This window comes from Pimephales promelas, chromosome 5, assembly GCF_988280905.1.
Source record: "Pimephales promelas chromosome 5, fPimPro1.hap1.1, whole genome shotgun sequence".
Classification (NCBI taxonomy): Eukaryota; Metazoa; Chordata; class Actinopteri; order Cypriniformes; family Leuciscidae; genus Pimephales; species Pimephales promelas.
This window is the reverse complement of record NC_142773.1, coordinates 37,512,550-37,536,519: the sequence shown is the minus strand read 5'-3', so window position 1 is coordinate 37,536,519 and position 23,970 is coordinate 37,512,550. Positions and strand designations below refer to the sequence as shown.

General features: G+C 37.8%; 2 protein-coding genes across 3 annotated transcripts in view; one reads left to right on the top strand and one right to left on the bottom strand.

The window, feature by feature from the left end:
• The first annotated feature begins 1,953 nt into the window (after window positions 1-1,953).
• Window positions 1,954-7,115, top strand: fam78ba (family with sequence similarity 78 member Ba). The gene is made up of 2 exons (XM_039675870.2): window positions 1,954-3,210; window positions 4,459-7,115. Exons 1-2 carry the CDS (start codon window positions 2,876-2,878, stop codon window positions 4,979-4,981), a joined length of 858 nt encoding a protein of 285 aa, XP_039531804.1. The 5' UTR covers window positions 1,954-2,875; the 3' UTR covers window positions 4,982-7,115.
• Window positions 7,116-9,859: 2,744 nt separating this feature from the next.
• The window catches only part of slc35a3b (solute carrier family 35 member A3b), a 24,083-nt gene continuing 9,972 nt past the window's right edge, over window positions 9,860-23,970 (bottom strand). For both annotated transcript variants that reach the window (XM_089131436.1, XM_089131437.1), the window contains exons 2-8: window positions 18,069-18,327; window positions 17,699-17,853; window positions 16,551-16,673; window positions 15,182-15,356; window positions 14,890-15,008; window positions 14,649-14,782; window positions 9,860-10,268 (exon numbers count right to left, since the gene is read on the bottom strand). In XM_089131436.1, coding sequence (XP_088987562.1) covers window positions 10,175-10,268; window positions 14,649-14,782; window positions 14,890-15,008; window positions 15,182-15,356; window positions 16,551-16,673; window positions 17,699-17,853; window positions 18,069-18,327 — 1,059 coding nt within the window. In that variant the 3' untranslated portion in view covers window positions 9,860-10,174. The remainder of the gene's footprint in view (window positions 10,269-14,648; window positions 14,783-14,889; window positions 15,009-15,181; window positions 15,357-16,550; window positions 16,674-17,698; window positions 17,854-18,068; window positions 18,328-23,970) is intronic.

Below are 23,970 nucleotides of genomic sequence, written 5' to 3'. Positions count from 1 at the left end.
AGACGAATCCGACGAGCGTTCTTGTGTAGGCTGCCATCTTGTGGCGACGCCATTACTGAGCTGTTACACCGGCATAGACATATGCACCGGTATGTAAACAAACCTCGGAGATAAGGTGATAACGCACCCTTGATGACAGCTACAGCCAGGCAGACTTGTTGGGTTGATGATGTTAGACATTGGCCTCCAGTCACAGATGAAGGTACAAACGATCTTACAGATTATTTATGAAAATAGCTTGGCAAGCAAGCTAGGCTAACGTTTGCTACCGAGGAAACTAAAAAAAGATCTGTCCATTTGGCAACAATAAATAAATAAATGAAATCAAATAAACAATTTCATGTTTTTCATTTGTGTCCATTATTTATCTCATTTTTACATTGCAACGGGCATGGGTAAGGTAACGTTACAGCTAGAAAGTATACATAATATCGACCAACTACTGTTTTTAAACCATGGAAAGAGGTCAATATAACAGCAGGAGAACAATTATGTCACATAACGTTACATTTAGCTCAGGAAAGCCATTTAATGACCATAGCATGTAAATTGAATAGAAAAAATAACAAGAGAGGAGATTTTGCTGATCACTATATCACACATTTATTATATTTTTTTATTTATGTCATTAAATAATTGTTATTATACGCGAATGTCCGCGTCTTGTACTCGCCCAGGAAATCTTTGTAAACCGTACGGCTCCAGACAGGGGCAGTCGACCCGGGGTATTCACAATGTTTTCTCTTCAAAATTGAAATTTTACTGCCACCATTGAAACAATTTATAACGGAAACTGTTTACCCACTCGACATTATACAAGGGCTAACGTTGTAACGTTAGTGACAGTCGTAAATCGCGAGCTGTTTATTCCAGTGGACGCAAGTTGCAACTAAAACAATAGAAGGCAATGGCGCAACGCTACCCAGCAACAGCTCAGTAATGGCGCCCCGCTTACTTCCGGTAGTTTCGCCGGATTCGTCTATATAGAGCCCTATGTGCCAAAATGTGTAAATAAACAAGTGACTGATTTTAGCCGCAACTTCTATTTATAATGTAGGGGGCGGGACTATAGAGATTGTAGAGAGCATTTGATTGGATAGAAAGTCTGATGAGAAGCTGAAGTGATGTCCACAAATTCATTGATCCATATTGGTGGATATCAAACAGAACATTTATTCTTCCTTTGCTCAGTTAGCAGGAAGTTCTGGCAAGATGTCCACAGCTGGTTGAAAAATAAAATTAGTGAACTTGAACAATTTACCATCGAAGATATTCTAATTTATAATTCCAAAATAACAAGGGACCTTTCAATTTTGATTAATCTTATCATCATTATGGGTAAATACCACGTCCACAAAAATAAATGGAAAAAACAATTGCCAAATGTAAACTGTTTTAAAAATGAATTTTCTATGTTTTTATCCTCCTTGAACCCTGTAAAGAAATCTAAACAAACTGTAGAAGATGTATGTTATGCTGCTGAAAAGTTTTTGATCCTGTAAAACACATTATTTATTTGAAAACTATGCCTTTTTTTATGTATTATTTTTGATTTATTTTATTTATTTATTTTTTCATTGTCAATCTGCATATTGTTGATGCCTGGCCTGTTTTTTGATGTTGTCCCCACGAGAGTTTGTAATAAACTTGCAATAAAAAAAATAAATAAAATAAAAAATTGGTGGATATGGATCATCAATGATTTTGATCTAAATTTCAATTCAATTTTATCATTGTTTTGGAGCACACTAGCTAATAACTTATAAGGCTAGCATATTCACACTAAAAGCCCAAAAAAATTCAATTTTGATTTCATGGGGACTTTAAGGCGCATAACAAGCCAAAAAAGAGAGCCAATTATTATTTGTTCAACTCATTTTATTACAAAACAATAATTTGCAATTTAGCCAAGCTTATTCTACGTTTTATGTAAACGTGGGTTTTTGCGTGTTTTACTTGCGCAACCTGGCAACACTGATCAGCACCTCACTGCAACTGAACAGCGACCATATAAGCACATGTCTGCGTTATAAGATGCTCTGCTGTTTTCCATTGGAGGAATATATTTAAAAATCCCTGCGATATATAATGTTGCTGGGCGATTGCATTCGCTGTGTTTTTTACCATTACTATTATTACCATTATCTTTGTGTTCTCCAAAGATTTGCACAGGGTGTCTTCGCTATGGATGTAAGGGATGGAAACACACAAAGGAAAAAAACAAAATTAGTCCAGTGATGCCCATGACAGGCACTGCATTTGTAAAGGTGACCCAAGTTTGCATCCTAGCCTAAATCAGACGCACTGCATCCCGCCTTGGTTGGATCCGTCTGTGTGTCGCTTCTCCCTTTTCAAACGGATCCGCATCAACGAAATGTTGGGTAGGTCGTTCACCTGGAGGAAAAATAACAAACACACACTCTCTATGCAGCACCGGCTCCCTCTTCAGCACTGACATGCCCGCGCCTAGCAGAAAAACCAGGACCAAAGGGCTCAGAGATACGGCCGGACGCGCGAATTGGAAGGAGGACGAGAAACAGGCGCACACCGGGTGTCCGATTCGGTGGAGGCCGGATCACATCTGCTGGGGACGAGCATCAAGGGCAGTGCGGCACTCCAGCGCCTCAGAAACAGGCGACACGGATCATCCACACACCCGTAGTTCCACAACACCGCTGTGTTCCCGTTACACATCTCCATCGGTCTCAAAGATGTGCTAGAACAACACACGGGGACTCTGGAATGAAACAAAACATGTCTTTTTCATAGCAGACATGCATTTTATTGCTTCCACCCAGAGGATTTATCGAGGATACATTGTGTTGGAAATGAAGACGAGGATCTGTCAGCGTTTCGAGGGTTGCAAAAAGTGCCAATGAATATATTGCTCAAACATATCCTCCTTTTTTCGTCATTGGCCACATTGACACCCCTAATAAGCAGGACCATGGGTTGCATTCAAAGCATCGCCTGCAAGCCCCGCATCCGACGGGAGAACATAGTGGTCTATGAGGTCTCAGCCTCCATTGACCAATGCCCGACCATCATTGAGGAGAATTCGCCCATTGTCCTGCGATACAAAACCCCATACTTCAGAGCATCGGCTGGGATCGTGATGCCCCCGGTTCCTAGAAACGAAACGTGGACGGTGGGCTGGATTCAGGCGTGCACCCAAATGGAGTTCTTCAATACATATGGAGATATTGGCATGTGAGTAATCAATAATCCAAACAACACAACAACGACAAGCTGCTCAAGTGTCAGTATGTTTTATTGGTCGTTCTGTTGAGTTTGTGGTCATCAGTGGTCGACAAATAAGTGAGTATCATGTTGTGCAATTTGACATCTAAAACTTTATAGAATCATTTCTTGGTGTGAAATATTTATTGTAGTGTTGTGTACCATTTAGAATTGAACTGAGAATGCTTTCAAAACTCCAATTAAATTCCTGAATTTGAATTGAAACAGCAAACAGGATTGCAATTTGAATGGGAAGAAGTAAAACGAACAGCAATTCAAATAATTTTCCACAGTATTTTTACACTGAACGATAAACTTTAAATGTTTGGCTTGAGAAAGCCTTGTTTCAAAGTTTTAAACAAGTTTTTAAAGCTTTAAAGGGATACTCCACTTTTTTTTTTTTTGGAAATAGGCTCATTTTACCACTCCCCCGGAGTTAAAGAGTTGGGTTTTACCGTTTTCTAATCTATTCAGCCGATTTTTTGATATTTAGAAGAATATCAGTAACCAGACAGTTTCTGGTCTCATTGACTTCCATAGTAGGACAAAAATATATACTATGGAAGTCAATGAGACCAGAAACTGTCTGGTTACTGATATTCTTCTAAATATCAGAAAATTCGCTGAATGGATTTGAAAACGGTAAAACTCAACTGTTTAACTCTGGGGGAGTGGTAAAATGAGCCTATTTCCAAAAAAAAAAGTGGATTTCTTTGAATTGCAATTGAGGAAGTTTTTCTTCCTGTCATTCCACTCACAACTTCCACTTTCAATTCTTCAACTCGTATTAGACATGATTTTGCCAAGTAGGATGTGTCCATGGATAGTTTGTTGGTCCTAACAATATTGTATCTAGCCATGTCCATTAACAACCCATAAAATCTGAGAGAAGTTACAGTTTTTAAGCCCCAAGCCCAGCCCTAAACGTAACCCTAAAATCCAGGGCGACAATAGGAGACCATCAGAGTAGATTAGAAGATGAGAACAGATAATTAAAATAAGTGGATTGTCTAAAACACATTCATGAATATTTCATCCACAGTCCTGTCTTTTAATCACTGTTTTTCCATATTTGTATCATGAGGCACTTTGTACTGAGCAGGTCCTCTCACCAACCCTCACCATTTCTATTTACTTGCACTCTTCACCCGTTTGATGTATTAAAGAACTGCCGCTCTTTTGTCCTTTCTGACCACTCATCTTCTTTTCCTGCCGCAGGTCCAGCTGGGAATTACCCGAGCTTCGGGAAGGACGGGTAAAGGCCATAAGCGATTCTGACGGCGTCAGTTATCCCTGGTACGGTAACACTACCGAAACAGTGACCCTCTCAGGCCCCACGTCCAAGCCGTCCCGGCTAACGGTGAGCATGAATGACAACTTCTACCCCAGTGTGACTTGGGCGGTGCCAATCAGCAACAGCAACACGCCCATGCTCACACACATCACCCGAGACCAGAGCTTCATCACCTGGCTGGTGGCGCTAAACGCAGACACCAAAGAGCGTATTGTTCTTCAGACAGTACGCTGGCGAATGCGGGTAGACATTGAGGTGGATCCTTCCATGCCGCTCGGTTCTCGTGCCAAACTGATGGGACGACCGCACCAGGAACAGCCGCACATTCTCAGTAACAATGAGCCTATCCCACCCAACGCGCTGGGCCGGCCCAATGCCAACGATGCCCAGGTGCTGATGTGGAGGCCTAGGAGGGGACAACCTCTGGTGGTTATACCACCCAAATAGAGTTGTCTTAACAGAGCCTAAAGAACACAGAAGACTGCATGCACTGTTTGGACACTGGATTTTGGGAAATCGCAAGCTGCTCCGTGGATTACCGGCTTTGTAGGTTTTCTCAATTCCGCTGAACTAGAATGTCGAGAAAGGAAAAGTTTGACTACCTTTCAACTTCAATGTGCTTGGTTTTCAAATGACTGGAAGAAACTAGCACTAAATGAGCAGCCAGTTGTTTAGGGAATAGTTCACCCCAAAATTGACCAACTCTCATGTCGTTACAAACTGTGGAACACAAAAGAAGAAACGTTTCAGCTGTTTTTGTCCATAAAATGAAAGTCAATGGGGTCCAAAATGTAGGACCTCTCAAAATAAGACCTAAATGTACCATACAATTAATCAGATATATTTCAAGTCTTCAAGAGCAACATGATCACTTTAAATTCAAATACAGTGAGTCTTTATTCACTCTAAAAGCGAATCAATGATCGACACATGCATACATACATGTAATGGAGGCCAGCTAATAGAGTTGTGCGTGTAAACCTCACTCCCCTAATCTCAAGAGGTGCACTAGCGGCTTTAGCATCCTTCTTAGCATGGCCTCTCATGCCGGAAATGGCAGTTCGAATCCCGCGAGACAAACCTCAAACGTCAAACCTCATTGGTTCTTGCACGTCATGTGACCCTTGAAATCGAAATTTGGGCAAAACAGCTGAACACATTCTTGAAAATATCTTTTTTGTTCCACAGAGGAAAGTCAAACAGGTTTGTAACGACATGAAGGTGAGAAAATGATGACAGAATTTTCATTTTCAGTGAACTATCCCTTTAGGAAAACCCTTAGTTACAATATCTTTACAATCCTAAGCGTCTTAAGCGTCTTAAGTTTTGCAACAGGGCCCTAAACATTCAGGACGGATGGAATATAATGCATGAAAGAGATTGAATGTTTGGTCCCATACCACACAAAGTGGCATCACAAGAACCAAGGGAGGTCATTGCAGGAAACACTTTTTCTTTGTAGGACAACCAGCAAAACTCTTTGAAACTTCTATCAGTTGATTGAGACTTGTGACTTCAAATCATCTTTTACATGCTGTAAGACAAAATAGGCCGCAGAATGCATGAAGACATCCACCAGTTGAGGTGGAGTGTATCTAGTAATGTCAAGGATACACTCGGACACATCGATAGGTGTTTGTTTATGAGTCCGTTTGAGTTTACTCAGTGGGTGCTGCACCATAGGCATTCACCAGATTAGTCACATGTCATACACACTCCATCTGTGCCATTCCACGTCCCCTGTCTCCCTCTCTCTATTCTCAAGCTGTCTCACTCCGTCCTCTCCCACTGACACTCCTTGGGTAAAATGACACAGATGAAATGGAGTTTCCATTACAAATGTCAAATGTTTGTTATTTACTGACCCTTATGTCATTCCAATCCTGTACGACTTTCATCCTTCTGTAGAGCACAAAATAAAGATATTATTTCTAAAACCGTACAATGAAAGTCAACAGGGTTCAAAACAACACTGGAGAACCCCCTTGGCTTTCATTTTATGTACAAAAAGAAACCACGTACATTCTTTGAAATATTTTCTTTTGTGTCCTACAGATAGAAAGAAAAAATCTAAAGTCATAGAAGTTTGTAACGACATGAGGTTGAGTGAATAATGACAATTTTCATTTTTGGCTGAACTGAACTATTCCTTTTAAAGGGTTAGTTCACCCAACAATGGAAATTCTGTCAGTATTGACTCACCCTCATGTTGTTCCAACCCTGTAAGATCTTCATTCATCTTCGGAACAAAAATTAAGATATTTTTGATGAAATCTGAGAGCTGGATCACTCCTCCATACTAGTCCATAGGCTTCTTGAGGAATTGAAACTTGCCGGCCTCGAAAAGTTATTAAAGACATCGTTAAAATAGTCCGAGTGACTACAGTGGCTCAATCTTAACTTTATCAAACGACAAGAAAAAATTTTGTGAGAACAAAAATAATGACTTTATTTCAACTATTCATTTACTTCTCTCTCTGTCTCGAGTCAGGTTACTAGTTTAACAGCGTATGATCTGTTGTTGTACGTCACACGCATCACACACATGACCAGCGTTGGCCAATAGTGAGCCTACGTGTGACGTAGCTCTACGCAATCACACTACGGCAGTGTTTCCCAACCCTGTTCCTGGCGGCACACCAACACTGCGTGTATTCTTTGTCTCCCTTATCAAACACACCTGATTCAACCCATCAGGTGGGTTAATGAGCTGATGGGTTGAATCGGGTGTGTTTGATTAGGGAGACAAAGAAAACACGCAGTGTTGGTGTGCCGCCAGGAACAGGGTTGGGAAACACTGCACTACGGTAACTGACTAGAGGCCTATAGAGAAGGAAGTGAATAGTTGAAATAAAGTCGTTGTTTTTGCGCACTGAAGTCACTTTTTAACGATGTCTTTAGTAACTTTTCGAGGCCGGCAAGTTTCAATTCCTCAAGAAGCCTATGGACTAGTATGGAGGAGTGATCCAGCTCTCAGATTTCATCAAAAATATCTTAATTTGTGCTCTGAAGATGGGGTTGGAACAACATGAGGGTGAGTAATTACTGACAGAATTTTCATTTTTGGGTGAACTATCCCTTTAAATGCGGCATATAGCCAATATAACAAACAAAAGAGTGAAATAGGTTGCTTTTGATAAGGATGGCACAATCACTTCATTTTTATGAACAATAAACCCCTCCTTGCTATAGTTTTTAGATTTCCCAAATCATGCTTTTGCTAATAAAGTAGCATGAGTCACAAAAATTATACACAGGGCTGTTTAAATACCAGTAAAGATACAATACATTGCGGTCTTGGCACGCAAAATGCAAATTAATATTTAAGTAAAGATTTATATAAAGCTAGCAGTTTATTTAGTCGGATGTTTACAGAGTGAGGAAATATGAAAATAATTTTTATTAATTATCTTTCCCTTGAGGGACCAACCAACCAACATAAAGACAGTATAAGTGTGTGGCTGTTGCTTTCATGAGAGACTGTTTACTAAATTTACTACACATAAATTACTCAATAGATTTATTCATTATTTGCATGCTTTTAATTTAATAATGAATGGCATTGTTTTATTATGCACTGAATTTGATATGAAGAGGTGATATCCAGTCTGGACATATAACAGAAAATAATGACTCTTGAGCATTTATTCTTCGCCTAAATCACTTTCAAGGGAAACGATAGCCTTTCGTTGGAAGTGGAGATGCATGCAGTACGTCTAAAGCTTGGAGCGCTGATCTAGATGAAGGTCGAACAGATCATTCTCTGTAATATGATAAATACCTCACCTCATCTCCCTCTATCATTTCTCAGTTACATCTTCTGTATCTCTGTCAAAGCCATATTCCTCCTCAAGATGATCATCTAAATAAAGAGACATTAAAGCGTATGAACCTAGTATGTGAAAATGCATGAACACCAGCAGCAAATAAGTGGTTTTTACTTCAAGATTTCAGCGTTTCAAACAGGATGAGGAAGAACAAAAACCCCTTGATCTCCACATGCTTTCCCACTGCAAAACGAGTCTATGCAATGGACGAGACTAAGTTTACTGTGGAAACGTTTCATAACATTGCATTATGGGCAAGAAAGACCCACTTGAGGGGGTTGGGGGGAGTGATTCTTCACCTCTCTTCTTGCATGCAAGTCGTTTTTGCATAAAACAAACTGTGATGCAACATATATATTTCCATTGAAACCCCCAGCAAAGAGCAACAAGGTCTGACAGTTCACATTGTTCATTCAAGGACTAATAAAAGTGCACTGAGCATCTCACAAGAGTCTGATCTCTTAAGCACCAGCTCAGCATTTCCCACAATGCACAGATTATTCCACCAATCAAAACGTGGTCAGTGCTACCTTTTGAGCCTGAACATGTTTTATGACCCGAAGATGGCAGGAAGACATTTTAAGAAACAACTTTTTATTGGCTTTGAGAAAATGATATTTCTCAACAGATACATTCAAGTAAAACAATCGCGTTTCCGATATACCAGTGTATGGCACACAAAATAAATATGCAAACATGTGGAATTTGTGAAGCTCTGTCACAGAGATCTCTCATTATATGTAAACACATTTTAAATGAGGTCCTTAAAGGAGTAGTTCACTTTAAAAAAAAACTTTTGCTGATGATTTACTCACCCCCATGTCATCCAAGATGTCCGTGTCATTCTTTCTTCAGTCGAAAAGAAATTAAGTGTTTTGATGAAAACATTCCAGCATTTTTCTCCATATATAATGCACTTCAGTGGGAACCAAACGGTTCAAGGTCCAAAAGACAGTTTCTGTGCAAACTGTTCAAAGGGCTTTAAACGATTCCAGACGATGAATAAGGGTCTTATCAAGCGAAACGATCGCTCATTATATAAATAAATAACAAAGTTTAAGTTTTATAAGCACAAATGGTCACCTTGCTCTGTTCTGCGATGCATGTTCGTGACTCTCCTGTTCGAACTCGTTCATCAAAATGAATGAATCTTTTTCCGAGTCAATTCGTTCGTTTCATTCATGGAATTAACCAAATGACTTGGAAAAAGATTTGTTAATTTTGATGAACGAGTTCGAATTGAAGAGTCACAAACGTGACCAGAGCAAGGCGATTTGAGCTTATAAAACTTAAACTTTGTTATTTATTTATTAAATGAGCGATCGTTTTGCTTGATAAGACCTTTATTCATCATCTGGAATCGTTTAAAGCCCTTTGAACAGTTTGCAGTTTGTACTGAAACTGTCTTTTGGACCTTGAACCGTTTGGTTCCCACTGAAGACCATTATACAGAGAAAAATCCTGGAATGTTTTCATCAAAAACCTTAATTTCTTTTCGACTGAAGAAAGAAAGACATGGACATCTTGGATGACATGGGGGTGAGTAAATTATCAGCAAAAGGTTTTCTTTTTACTACTTTAAACATCCTCAGCTGAGTGTAACAACGTCTCACCATAGCTCTCCATTTTTGGTTCTGTGTGTTGTTATGATGACATGACATGGGACATAGAGGACAATTCAAGTTCTGGATGGTTGTAATCTTTTTTGTGCTACCTTGTAATAGCATCCTTAGAGTATCACTGGTTCTCTTGTCCTGAAGCATAGCATCTTAGCACACACTCCAATGTCATTTATCACTTCCTGTCCAGTCTTCTATACTTTATTGGTGTTGCCCCGGTCTGGGGTTCTCTCATACCCGTAGAGAAACGTAGCAGTGATAACCAGCATCGCGCCCAGGAAGAACACACTACAAAAGAAAGAAGCTTTATTTTTCCTGAAGTCCTACACAGTGGGTCATTCCCAAGAAACAGTGCCATTTATGCCAGAAAATTCAAAGAATAATCAAAAAAATAGGTTATCACCACAATATTCAGATTTTTTCAACCCTGTCACAGTACGTTTGGAATTCATAACCTAAAACTGAATAAATTGCCAAGCAAATCGCATATTAGAACTGGAGAAATATGACTGTAAATAGCTAGAAATACTGATAAAGGCTCAGCAAACAAATGGAAGACGCATTTTTTGTTGCTTTTCCATTGTTTTTATCAGTGTTGCAGTCGAGACCACCTCACTCGAGTCCGAGTCGAGACTGAGACCAGAGAGAGTCGAGTCCGAGTTGAGACCGAGACCAGAGAGAGTTGAGTCCGAGTCAAGACCGAGTCCGTAGAGAGTCGAGTCCGAGTCGAGTCCGAGACCAGAGACGGTCGAGTCCGAGTCAAGACCGAGACCAGTGAGGGTTGATTACCTAATTTACTTTTATTTACTTAGAGAAATCCTTTTTTTTTTTTTTTTACTGAATTTACTTAGAGTTTAAAAAATATGATCAGTTTAGGGTAAAAAGGCCACATAGTAGGTGGTGTTAAAAGTAATTTTATTACAATTTGTCATGCGCAGTTGCGCACTAGAAAATCACCAATCACTGGGCGTGTCAATCAATTTAAAGAAATATTTTATTAACATATATTAATACACTGTAAAAAATATTGATGGTTTAACTTAAAAAAGTAAGTAACCTGGTTGCCTTAAAATTTTAAGTTCATTGAACTGGAAAAAGTGAGTTAATACAATGAAGGAGATTAATTTAACCATCAGAAACTCAAAATTATATGTTATCTAAACTAAATAAATTATTTAAGTTGATTTGACAAAAGAAAAAATGTTGTGATTACTACACTGTAAAAAAATATTGTTGGTTTACCTTAAAAAAGTAAGTAACCTGGGTTGCCTTAAAATCTTAAGTTGATTGAACTGGAAAAAGTGAGTTAATACAATGAAGGAGATTAATTTAACCTTCAGAAACTCAAAATAATAAGTTATCTCAACTAAATAAATTATTATAAAGTTGATTTGACAAAAGAAAATATGTTGTGATAACAAATCTTGAAAATATTTTTTACAGTGTAATCATGAAAAATATTTTGAATTGAACTCGAGTGGACTTGGGAATAAGTCCGTGTCCTAAAAAAAAATTTTTCGAGTACGAGTCAATTCCGAGTCCAAATGCACACGAGTCCATGACAAGACCAAGACCATTAAAATATCCGAGAGTCCGAGACGAGTCCGAGTCTCGAGTACTACAACACTGGTTTTTATAAACCTGCACTAGGCAGATGCGCTCAGGTTAATACATTTCATGTGTTACAAACACAGCCTTCATTCACCTCAGAAGCATCGCTAAGCTACAGAACATGTTATCTGTTTCTGAAAAGCTAGTTCATGCATTCATGTCCTCTAGACTGGATTATTGTAATGCATTACTAGGTGGTTGTCCTGCATCCTCAATAAACAAGCTACAGTTATTCCAAAACAGAGCTGCTAGAGTTCTTACAAGGTCAAGAAAATATGATCATATAACATCAATTTTATCATCTCTACACTGGTAACCTATTAAGTTCCTTATCGATTACAAAGTACTACTACTGACCTCTGAGGCCCTAAAGGGTTCAGCTTCGCCCTACTATCCATTAATTCACTTAGCTGACGCTTTTATCCAAAGCGACTTACAATTGCTATACATGTCAGAGGTTGCATGCCTTTGGATCAACTAAGGGTTAAGTGTCTTGCCCAGGTGTCTCACGGTGGATTCGAACCCGGGTTTCTCACACCAAAGGCATGTGTCTTATCCACTGCACCATCACCACCACTATCCATCACGCTCTGGACTTTGGGTAGTACCTAGAATATCCAAGGAGAGTGTTTTCACATTTGGCTTTTAAACTCTGGAACAGCCTTCCTAATAATGTTTGAGGCTCCGACTCACTCTCCCTTTTTAAATTCTCTTTTGCTTGAATGTTGTGAAAAGCATATACGCTAATTATTTTCCATTTGCTTTTCTCTTTTCTACCTCGGGATGCCCATTCTGAGGTAACTAGAGTATTAGCCCAGCTCCGGCTTGGATCCAGCCTCTTACGAAGATTTAGATGGCCCAACACCTGTGAAGAAAGAGTGCCAACCCCTGCCAGGACTTCAGATGGCGCCAACTCTGAATAAACATGCACCACCGCCAAATTTTCTATATATTGCAATCACAGCTTGTAATAAGAAAAAAGATTAAGTAAAAATAATTCTTAAAAAGCAAAAGAACGCATGCACGTTTTATTAATTTGATAATTAAAACCAATAGACTGATGAAAATACGGGACATTTCCTCAATATGTGATGTGACGAGTGGGACAGGGGGTTAAAATGCTGTGCGGTACAACGCAAAGCGGGACGGGTGGTCACCCTAGACGGACGTGTTTGACGGTAGCGCTCGCAGTTCTTTTGCAGTGTCTCGCACATGACACTGCGTTCTAAAAATGTGGCCCTCAAATTAAAATCAAGTTCAACTTTTAAAAAACACATCTCAAAATTGTTTTCATTTTTTTTTTTTTTTTGCAGTATCACAAAACAACAAATCAAAGGTGTAGAAATTTAAAGGGGTCATGAACTGGCTTTTTAAATGTTATTATATTGTTGTCTGAGGTCGACTTATGACATTCGATTGGTTTTTGCATTCAAAAACATCAAAATGAATAAGTAATATGCTATTTTCTACCCTAGTTTTGAGCCTCGCTGAAAAACGCTTGGTTTTTATGGGCGTCTCGCACTGAAGACCTGGAAGTAAACGCCCGCTGCTGTGAGTGGATAACAGTTTTGCATATTATAATGAGTTTCAACTCACTCGTCGGTGCACGTGGGGGAAATTGTTTTGAAAACGTCCAATGTTGTAAAATGGCAACCGGAATGATTCGCCCATACATGTTCGACCCAGAGTCCGTGTGTTGCACCATTCCTGTCGGATCGAATACAGACGGCACAGCACCGTTCTCGGTCTACAAATCCAGTCTTGTTTACAAAACAATCGTCAGTGAAATGAAGCGAACAGACGGACAATGTTTTACCTCGCCATTAAAAATAAAGTTTATCCATGCAGTCCTATTGGAATCCAGAGGAAGATTATGCAGCGATTGTCTTCTTCCACAACCAGGCGCTGCACGATATTTTGTTTTGCTCGGTAGCTCGATCCAGTTTGTCATCACGAGGTAGGCATCTATGTTATTTAGCTATGTGTGTAATGTGCGAATCGATGGGCGGGGCTAAACCGGCCGTGTTGAAGTAGGCGTTGATCTTCTTCTGCGGGGGTGGCGTTTTATCCTCTTTGACTCATAGTTCCCCACTTTGAAAAACCAGTCGTTTGCTGAGCCTGGTGTCAATAAAAGCTTTTATTGGACTAACAAGGACGTTTTCAGTTCTGAAACTGTATATTCTTATAATCTGATGACCTCTAAGATGTCAAAAGCTCATGGCAAATTTGATTTCTCAGTTCATCACCCCTTTAACTGTGTAAACTGTGAAATTGACTTTTCTAATACTTCTCCCTTGAATTTCTCCATCTTGTCGGTATTACTGCGTCTTACATTCAGTGTGGGAAACTGTGGTGTGGTGTTTCTCTGTATCACCCACAGATCCTGTTTCAGGCGAGAACAGCAAATATTGTGTGTGTAATTAAAAGAAGGATTCTATTTCTGCAAGCTACAACAGGCAACACAGTTTTCTGGAAAGTGGAGTTTATCTGCTCTGTTGCAGGACATTACCAATATAATGAATGCGCACAATTGTTTGATTTGTTTTCCTGCGGTTTCATGTGTCTTTGACACCCCTGGTATAAAGGGACTGTTTGATGGTTTGTTCAAAGGAAATGTTAATGTGTTCCGGCATAATTTGAACATGTAAAACAGCACAATGTAAATTGACAAAAATGTCACTCTGGTCAGGACATGCATTTAACAAACAAATCTGAAGTAAAACAGTACAAAATAAACACTTAAAAAATCTACATAACTGTACTTCTGATTTGTACGTCTCCTTAGATAAAAGCATCAGCTAAATAAATAAATGTGAATTTAGGCTAACCATCAAAAAAAAAATGCCCAACCAGTTCAACACAACAACACTGACACACCCACTGGTGTGAGTTTAGGGTGGGAAAGAGGATCTTTAAACACGTTCACACTTAAGTTAAATATAGTCTTTAAACACACAGTTTGGTTATTCACAGGAATATTCAATAGCTTGTGACATGGCACTTTCCTGAGAAAGACCCAAATAAAATCAATGAGTTTTGAAAAAACTACTGTATTACCTAGTAGGGTCAAAATCCTCCAATAAGAAATAAGAGATGAGGGTGGACAGAATGATTGAGATGGATGTGGCAAAGCCCTTCAGGATGTTATCAGCAAACTTAATCACAGCTGCAATGACCAAACCACCCAAAGCCTACAGAAGCATGTGGAGCAAACACAAAACACAAATTACAATGTGACATATAGGTCTGCATGTAAGGATGTTTTTGTTTGTATTGAGAAGAGGAAGTGAAGATGTACCTGAAGAGCCACCACAGTCCACGTCACATTATTGTACCCTTGAAAGAGTCCATTCTCACGCACTCTTTCTCCATCGTACACAAACACCCCCACAAGTCCAAAAATCAGTCCGAATAAACCTGATATATGGGAGGGAACAAGTGTAATGATTTAAATATGAATGGTGGCTCACAAACACGCACACACTCCCTGAAACCTGAAGCAGAAACTCGTAAAACAATGTCTACCAAAAATTTGCTTCAGGAATTCGATGGATTGTTGGGTGGTTTCTATGTACATATATTCCGCTGACCTAGCTGAATATTACGGACCCAGACACTCTGCTTGGTCTCTTTGAGGATCTTTTCAAAATACACGCCAGCAAATCCACTGGAGAAGCAGGCCACAAGCACCGCCAGCAGTCCCATCAGCTGAGAGCTGGCCGTCAGATCCTGCTGCTGGGCGATTGACGTGACTTCAGTCGGCCACTGGTGGCACAGGTCAAACACAAACAAAGAAAGAGTCGTTTATATACTGTAAATAGGGCGAACGTCAGGTAAAAGGGGGTCCCAGTTCAGAGAAAAACAGTATAAAATTAAATGATAAAATTAATTAAGTAATTAAAATACAATTGAATTCAAAATACATAATAAATACAATAAAAATACGATAAATAAAAGTAAATACAAATACAAAATAAAATTATAATTAGGGACTCGATTAAATTTTTTTATCTAATTAATTAGAGCCTTTGTAATTAATTAATTGCATTTTAATTGCATAAATATTTGAACCGAGAACAGTGAGAAGAATTTTTTTTTCACATGGATTTTTAGAATACCATTGAATAATGACTGAATGCATAAGCTTAAGCAACAAAATATTGTTTATTTTTGTTCAACAAAGTCCAGCAGACCAGTGCAATTGTATATGTTTTGGCCACCATTTCGGTATCGGCCGATATTTCCTCATTTTTATGTTATCGTTATCGGCCCGATAATCAAATTTGGCTGGTATATTAAAGCTGATAAATAATGAATTATTTCCTTCAACACTTGACACCTGAGACACTTAAGGTGCGGACTGTTCAACATGATTGATCTTAATTGCTTGAAATATGATTGGAATCAAAAAGGAAAGTATAGTTAAGTGCAAAATGTGCTGTCATATCGGCTACATGAAATGAATTGTTAGGGAACGGATTTTAATTGTGAGACTTTTGTTTTTGCAATCAGGCTTTCAAAAATTATATAAAAATTGGAAAATTAGATTTATCGGCTGATATATCGGTTATCGGCTTTCAAATACAAAGAATTATCGGTTATCGGTATCGGCCAAAATGTTCATATCGGTGCATCCCTAGGGCCAACCAACGCAGTCTCGTCAGCTCGCCCAGATAAAAACGTCACCGTGTTTACCAACTGAAAAGGGGTCTATAACACTAAGGATAACTTGGAAATGAGGCCTGATGTCCAAAATCCTGAACCACCCCTTTAACAACGACTTTTGCCTCAATAAACTGCTAATTACTGTTTACTAATAGTTAGGTATTGGAACGTAGAATAAGGTCATGCAGAATTAATAACTGCTTTTAAGAATTAATAAACAGTCAATATCCTAGCAATATGCATGCTAATAATGAGAATTGGACCCTAAACTAAACTGTTAGCCTATTCCCTTACCTGGACAAGTGCAATGCCAGCCATCAGAATGAGCAGTGAGATCCACTGGTAAATGCCGAGTCTTTTGCCCAGCATGGACACGGAGAACAGCGCTGTAGTGAGAATCTTCAGCTGATATGTAACCTGGAAAACCAAAAGACAAGACATTTCACAAAAATTTGGCATCAAAAGTCTAATACTTTTATGCAGCAATAATGCATTGCATTTGATCAAAGTGAACAGAAATATTACTGTTTTTCATGAATTTGTGTTAATGGGCTAGACTTCTTTCAAAAACATTCAAGAACTTTGAACATCAAGTATACATACACTAAAATCTCCTCCACGGAAACATCAGCAGCTATTGTATTCGATTATTAATTATATATTGATGTTTCCGACTGTAAATTAGAGAATTCTAGAAAATACAATGCAATTTATCTGACATTTCAAATGTTAATTAGTAATATCACATACATTTACTGGAAATAACATGTATTTTGTATGACAACATGTTTATGAGTAATGAAATGTATTATGAACTATTTTTTTTTCTACTCAGTTCAATTCTAACACACACATATTTTTTTTAAAAGTCCCATATAGAACAAACAATCTAGAACTAAAACTATTTTTATTTTTAAATCTGTTAATTGAAATAAACCTAAAAAAAAATAAAATATAGCTGAAAAATTAAACGAAAACGAGAAATGTTGCCTTGGCAATAAACTAAACTAAGTTGAAGTTAAAGGACTAAAATTATTAGCTATAAAAAAACCTAAAATTCAAAAAAACTACAATACCAATATTTTAAATAAAAATAAAATGAAATAAAGCACATAATGAAATGAATAACCAAAAACTAACATGAAAAATAAAAATATAAAAAATAAAAGGCAATTAAATATATTAAATGTACACAATGAAACTTTTTTGCCACAAATTAACAAAAATTTAAATGATGAGTCAAAACATGTTTTTGTTTTACCCTGGTTCACTATGGTAAGCCTGTTATGCGTTTATATATTAGCGCTGTCGGGATACATTTTACATTTTCTTGGGAAATTGTGTATATTTGTCACTCGCCTGTTCATGTCTCGTAAACATTGGTTTTCGCTCATTCAGGTTTTGAGCTAACTGAAATTTCTTCTGGATAGATGTTTTCTCACCTGGTAGGTCGCCGCATCTAGATTAGACAGAGCCACATAGAGCAAGTTGTTCTGCAGGGTGTAGATGCCCGAGGGAATGGCCAACTTCAGCGTCAGCACAGGCTTGTTGATTATTTCCTCCTTCAACGCCTGATTCAGAGCACGAACACTGAAACCTAAGAGTCACACACAGCACTGCACATTAGACGGTGAGGCAAAACTCTCCTCCACTGCTCTGAGCTTCTGTTTGAATCAATTTCTGCTATCTAGAGATCTATGTACAGACAGACTCCATGATTAAGTAAATGATTACATTGGTTTTCGCTCCTTAAAATTCAGGTTTTGAGCTTACTGAAATGAAATATCACCATAGACTGATCAGAGGACTCACTTTGATCTCTGAAGACGAGCAGCAAGCATGCAACAATCTTAAGAACTTCAGCACACACTACGGCAGACGACGCCAGGTAGCGTGGACCCTCAGATTGCAGCATTCGGGAATAACGCATTGTCAGCACCAAGGTGGTGGTCTGCAGTACCAGCACCCCCAGAGATACATACTTCAGTCGTGATGAGGTGGGCGACATGGACATACTGGAAACATCCGTTGATACAGAGACGGGGGACACGGATGAGTGTCCGTGTTTAGCCTAAACAGAGAGAGACAGAGAGAGAGAGACATCAAAGCTTTTGTAATAAATGTCTAATGTCTTTTAATAAATGCCTTTACTGTCACTTTTGATCAATTTAATGCATTATTGCTGAATTAATTTCTTTCAAAAAACAAAAAATTCTTACTGACCCCAAACTTTTGAACGGTACAGTGTATAATGTTACAAAAGCTTTCTATTTCAGATAAATGCTGTTCTTGTGAAGTTTCTATTCATTAAGGGCTTTTTGTAAGGGCTCATGTGACACTGAAGACTGGAGTAATATGCTGGAAATTCAGCTTTGCATCACAGGAATTAATTATATTTTAAAATACATTCATTATATTTCAAGATATTTCACAATATTAATCTCTCTTTCTCACACACACACATTCAAAAGTTTCAAAACCAGTAAAATTGTGAAGTATTATAACGTTAAATATAAATATTATTTAAAATAACTGTTCATGTGATGCAAATCTGTATTTCCAGCATCATTATTAGTGTCACATGATCCTTCACAAATCACAATATGCTGATTTGCTCGTCAAGAAACATTTGTTTACTATTCATGTTGAAAACAGCTTAATATTTATGTGATGCATATTTTTTTAGGATGCTCTGATAAATAGAAAGTTCCAAAAAATTTAATTTAATGCATCCTTGCTGAATAAAAGTATAAATTTCTTACAAATTAAATCTTTCTCACCCTAAAATTTTAACAGTAGTGTACAGAATATATGACAAATATAAATCTTTATCAAAATATAGAGGCAATTAGGTAGCTGCCAAACAACAATGACAATCACTGTAAAAAAAAATATTGTTGGTTTAACTTAAAAAAGTAAGTAACCTGGTTGCCTTAAAATTTTAAGTTCATTGAAATGGAAAAAGTTAGTTAATACAATGAAGGAGAATAATTTAATCACCACATTGTAAAAAAATATTGTTGGTTTAACTTAAAAAAGTAAGTAACCTGGTTGCTTTAAAATTTTAAGTTGATTGAACTAGAAAAAGTCAGTTAATACAATGAAGGGGATTGATTTAATCACCAAAAACTCAAAATAATCATCTCAACTAAATAAATTATTTAAGTTGATTTGACAAAATAAAAAAATGTTGTGATAACAAATCTTGAAAATATTTTTTTTTACAGTGCAGAAACTCAAAATTATATGTTATCTGAACTAAATAAACTATTTAAGTTGATTTGACTAAATAATTTTTTTTTACAGTGTTTACTGTGTTTTTTTTATTTGTTTTTTTCATATATGTTTGGTTATATATAAAAAAAAAATACTATTTAAAAAAAACACATGATGCATAAAAATATATAAAGCACATTTCAGACAAATGCATTAATACAGAGTAAAAAATTGACATCACAACTCGGTATAAACCCATAACGCATGACTAATGCATTTCTGCAAGTTTCTATGCCATTAAATCATTAGACATTACTAAAAGAAAACACACCGATCACAGATCAATAATCCTCACACTCACCCCAGTAAAAATCATCGTAGTGGTGTAATTGCTGAGACAGTGAGAATTGCCCTGTCATTTTAAGCAGCTACAGTATATTTCAGAAGAGCCATCCTTTTTGCAGAAAGCAAAGAAGCCAACATGAGCCACTCCCACTGACACACAGCCGGATGGAAGGAGGATGTCATATGGTGTTGCAATCATACATTTCCACAAAAGAAATGACTACTTACAAAAGTCCAGCTTTTGAATGCATTATCACTGTGACAAATGGAGTCTCAAGGTCATTGGGAAAAAAAAGTTTTAAAGTTTTAAGGTGAAAGTTTTAAATCGATCGCTTCACATAATGATTAGTGCAAATAAGACTTGGCAAACAGAAGGTTTGGGTGTGATTGAGAAAGCTGAGGTGAGTTAGGCTGGCCAGAGCACACACACACACAGAGCAGAGCACACAGGCTGCCTTATTCAGAGATGAGGCTGCGCAGAGAGGGGGTCAAACACACAATTCGGCTCTGTGTGCAGGACGACACGGCTCCAGCAACGGCACCATTGCAAGCAACCTAAAAAAGTGCAGTCGGAGAACCTGCTTTTTTAATAGTGGGAGGTTTTACCTCAGTCTGAAAGTTCACATAACAATCACCTTTGTGTTTTACCACAAGTTGATTGAATGTACAAAATGGGATTTCATTTTGTTCCGAAAAACAATGGCGGGTGTGTTAACTGTAAATCAGCATTTTACCTGATTTACCTGTTTTAAAACAACATTCTTATGTTATGATTGTCATAAACATGTCCGGATAATTTGTCAAAAGGACTTTTTTTTGTTTGTTTGGATATTATCCAAAATCAGATTCCAAAGATCATATGTTGAATGCGACTTAATGTGGGTTATTAATGTGGGTAATTAAATGTGGGTTATTCTGATTTATTTGTTTTCAATAATGACTGAAAATCTCCAATAGCTTTTTGTATAGGCAGGACTTTATATTAAACAATTTTTCAGAAATGACCCTACTGGGTTATTCTATGTCAACAACTCTGTGTCTAGCGCTTTGGGTACAAGAAAAGCGCAATATAAATAAAATGTATTATTATTATTACTGTAACTCAACCAAAAATATACATTTTGATCATTTATTTTCTGGTGAAAGACATACACTGCCATTCAAAAGTTTGGGATCTGTTTTAACTGAATGCAACTTGCTTGGGCATGTCTTAAAATATGTCAGTGCCATTATTTTGGCTCAAGAAGTGCACCAGTAATGTTTTAATAATCTGTTTAAGATCTGCTGATGCTACGTCCTGACAAAACATCACATGACAACTAAAGGGATATACATGTGTATTAGCCATTTAAGGTAAAGATGATAACATCAGGTGAATGATTATGTTCAGCGAATGTTCTGGGAGGTTTCTGCAAGCTCCAGATCTCTGTATGGGTAGTTAAAAAAGTAGTACTTGGCTTTTGGTGCCCCTGCCCCCGTATTTGAAACTGTTTATGATCATAATGCATGTTACAATTATTCTGATTGGACTGGGCCTGCCCAATCGGTCCAACGACAGTTTCCGACAACAATCAAATTACACTTCAAGTTCAAATCATTTCTAAAGATGGTTCTGTCACTTTAGGCAGTTTTTGAATCACGCTGATGTTAGTTCAAGTGTTCGTTCTTTTAATAATTTTTTGTTTTAGTTAGTTATTTGATGCTATAAAAATAGGTATGTGACAACATGATTGACAGCTTCTCTGATTGAAATAGTCACTGAGACCTTTTCGTGATCTTCGGTAGGAGATTGGAACATAAAACTTGAATTTCTGCATTTCCATAACTGTTTATTTAACACCTACATAAACTGTACGTACGGGGCACTCAAGATGTCAGCTCCATATTGGGACACTGGCGGCTTCACTTACTACAATGGAAGAGAGTGAATGTGCGTCGTCCATCTTTTTTTTAATTATTGCTTTAACTTCAGTTTTACTTAGTGATACATTGCATTTTAAAGATCTCTTTGCCACCTGATCCACCTCCTCATTACATGTGCCCCCACCCATAAAAATGAAACGCTTACTCCTGTATATTCTGTACAGATTTTGTAGCACTTCATACATATCCTGCCTGCCTAGACTGTGACTTTCCACTCTTTACACTAATTAAAGCTGAACAGGACTCTGAACAAATCACCATTCATTGGATGAACGTCTTCTACCCAATGAAGTGACAATTACAATCCCAATCTATTCTGCAGTCCAGTATACACCGAAACGTGATCTGTAATTCTCTTTTCAATAACTTAATATATTTAAAATGGGGAATGTAAACTGCTGCTTCTTTCTCAATAGTCCACTTTTTGTCATGTTTGTGGGTCCCAAGTTTCATATAGAAGCACACAACATCCGGTTTGTGAAGCTTACTCGCTCTCTCATTGGCTATGCGGCGATCAAGAGTAACATTGATGTTGAATAACATTGAGTAACAGCATGTTTTAATACGATTTGGGGTCGCGCAGTCAGATAATCTTAATGACACCACCTAATTGAGGATTTTTGGGACAAAAAGTCGGTTACACGGTTGCAAATTTGACTTAAAATCTTCAAGTGTGCGGCGGCCAGCCTGTTTACGATGCTGTGTAACAGGGTTAAAAAGAACCTTTGATTTAAAATTTTGTGTGAATTTCATAAAATAAGGCATTTGGGTGTATTCATTGGTGTTAGAAGGCTCCCCTCCTGTGGCTATTAATGGTACTGCAGATATTTGATTTTGTCGCTCTTCTCTTGCCGTACCACAGCAGATTCAAGTGTCGACGCTGTGGGTATGTATGGTTTTTCATGCTCTGACGCATTAACAAATTAATTGTGAAAATGATGTGTTTCAAGTGAATCTTTTTGACTTAATACATTGCATACATATATGTGAACATATGGATAATGCATTTTGCACTTTAACACGATTGTTGAGAGTTTTATAAGATGTATTGAATTTACATGTGCGTCACATGTGCGAGCACGGATTCATTTCTCGTGATTATTGCGTCTGTCTTAACTATCTGACGATTTTTTGTATTATGAGTTAATTGAATGTGTAATCTTTATCTTTCTAGTCCATATGAATGTCTGCAGTCTGTCATCAGCCACAATGTAACTTTTCTTTCTTGTTGTTTCCAAAAAAAGGTATGTTGCTTTCGTGTTTATTCTATTAACAAATGTTATTTGACAATTAATGAAGATTTATGGATGTTGTCTGCAATTAACTATTCTGTACATTTACATTGGTGTGCTTATTATGAGTATTATGTTAAGTTTTTCACATTGTATATCAATACTATGTGTTGAATGTGAATAATACGATTGACAGCAGATTCAAGTGTCGACGCTGTGGTCCATATGAATGTCTGCAGTCTGTCATCAGCCACAATGTAACTTTTCTTTCTTGTTGTTTCCAAAAAAAGATAAACTGAAGCTGAATCCCATTTGTGAGTGTCCTTTCACATCCGTTACACTGGTGCCGTGACTCCGTGGATCCCTTGATCAGCTTGATGAAGATCGACCGTGATTGCTGTGTGCAGATCGAGTTCATCGGTGGTTCAAGTCTTCATTGCTGGGAGCAGGTCAAGTTCGTCAGTAGGGTCAAGTCTTCAATGCTTTGGATGCGGACAGTATAAAAACACTCACACACTGGGACTGTCATTGGGACTGTACATTAGTTATTACATACACAACGCATGGACACATGGAATGTAGTTCTGATTTGACTGTCATTGCAATCAAAATATAATTTCAAGTAGTGAGTTTTCTCATAATCAATATTGTCGATATTTCTCTTGTTTTATTTAGAAAAATAATAATAACATTTTTCAGGCACAACTTTTGATTTCATTATGGCTGAGAAACCTGAATATGTTGGTGATTTAGATGCATCATGTTGTGGTAACATGGGTTTCCCTAGAGGTAGGGGTACATGGTTGCTGAGCAGCGCCGAGGGTGGTACTTTCAGCGAAGACGTCAATCGGGGGGTTGGACGACCACATTTATATGATGACAATAGTAGGGGTATTGGGTTGAGTCAGTTCCCGGGTGGTACTCCTGTTGGTCGGGTTTCTGGTGAGGGCCCATACACCTCGACACCTGGTGTTGATAGAGTCGCTTTTGACCACCTC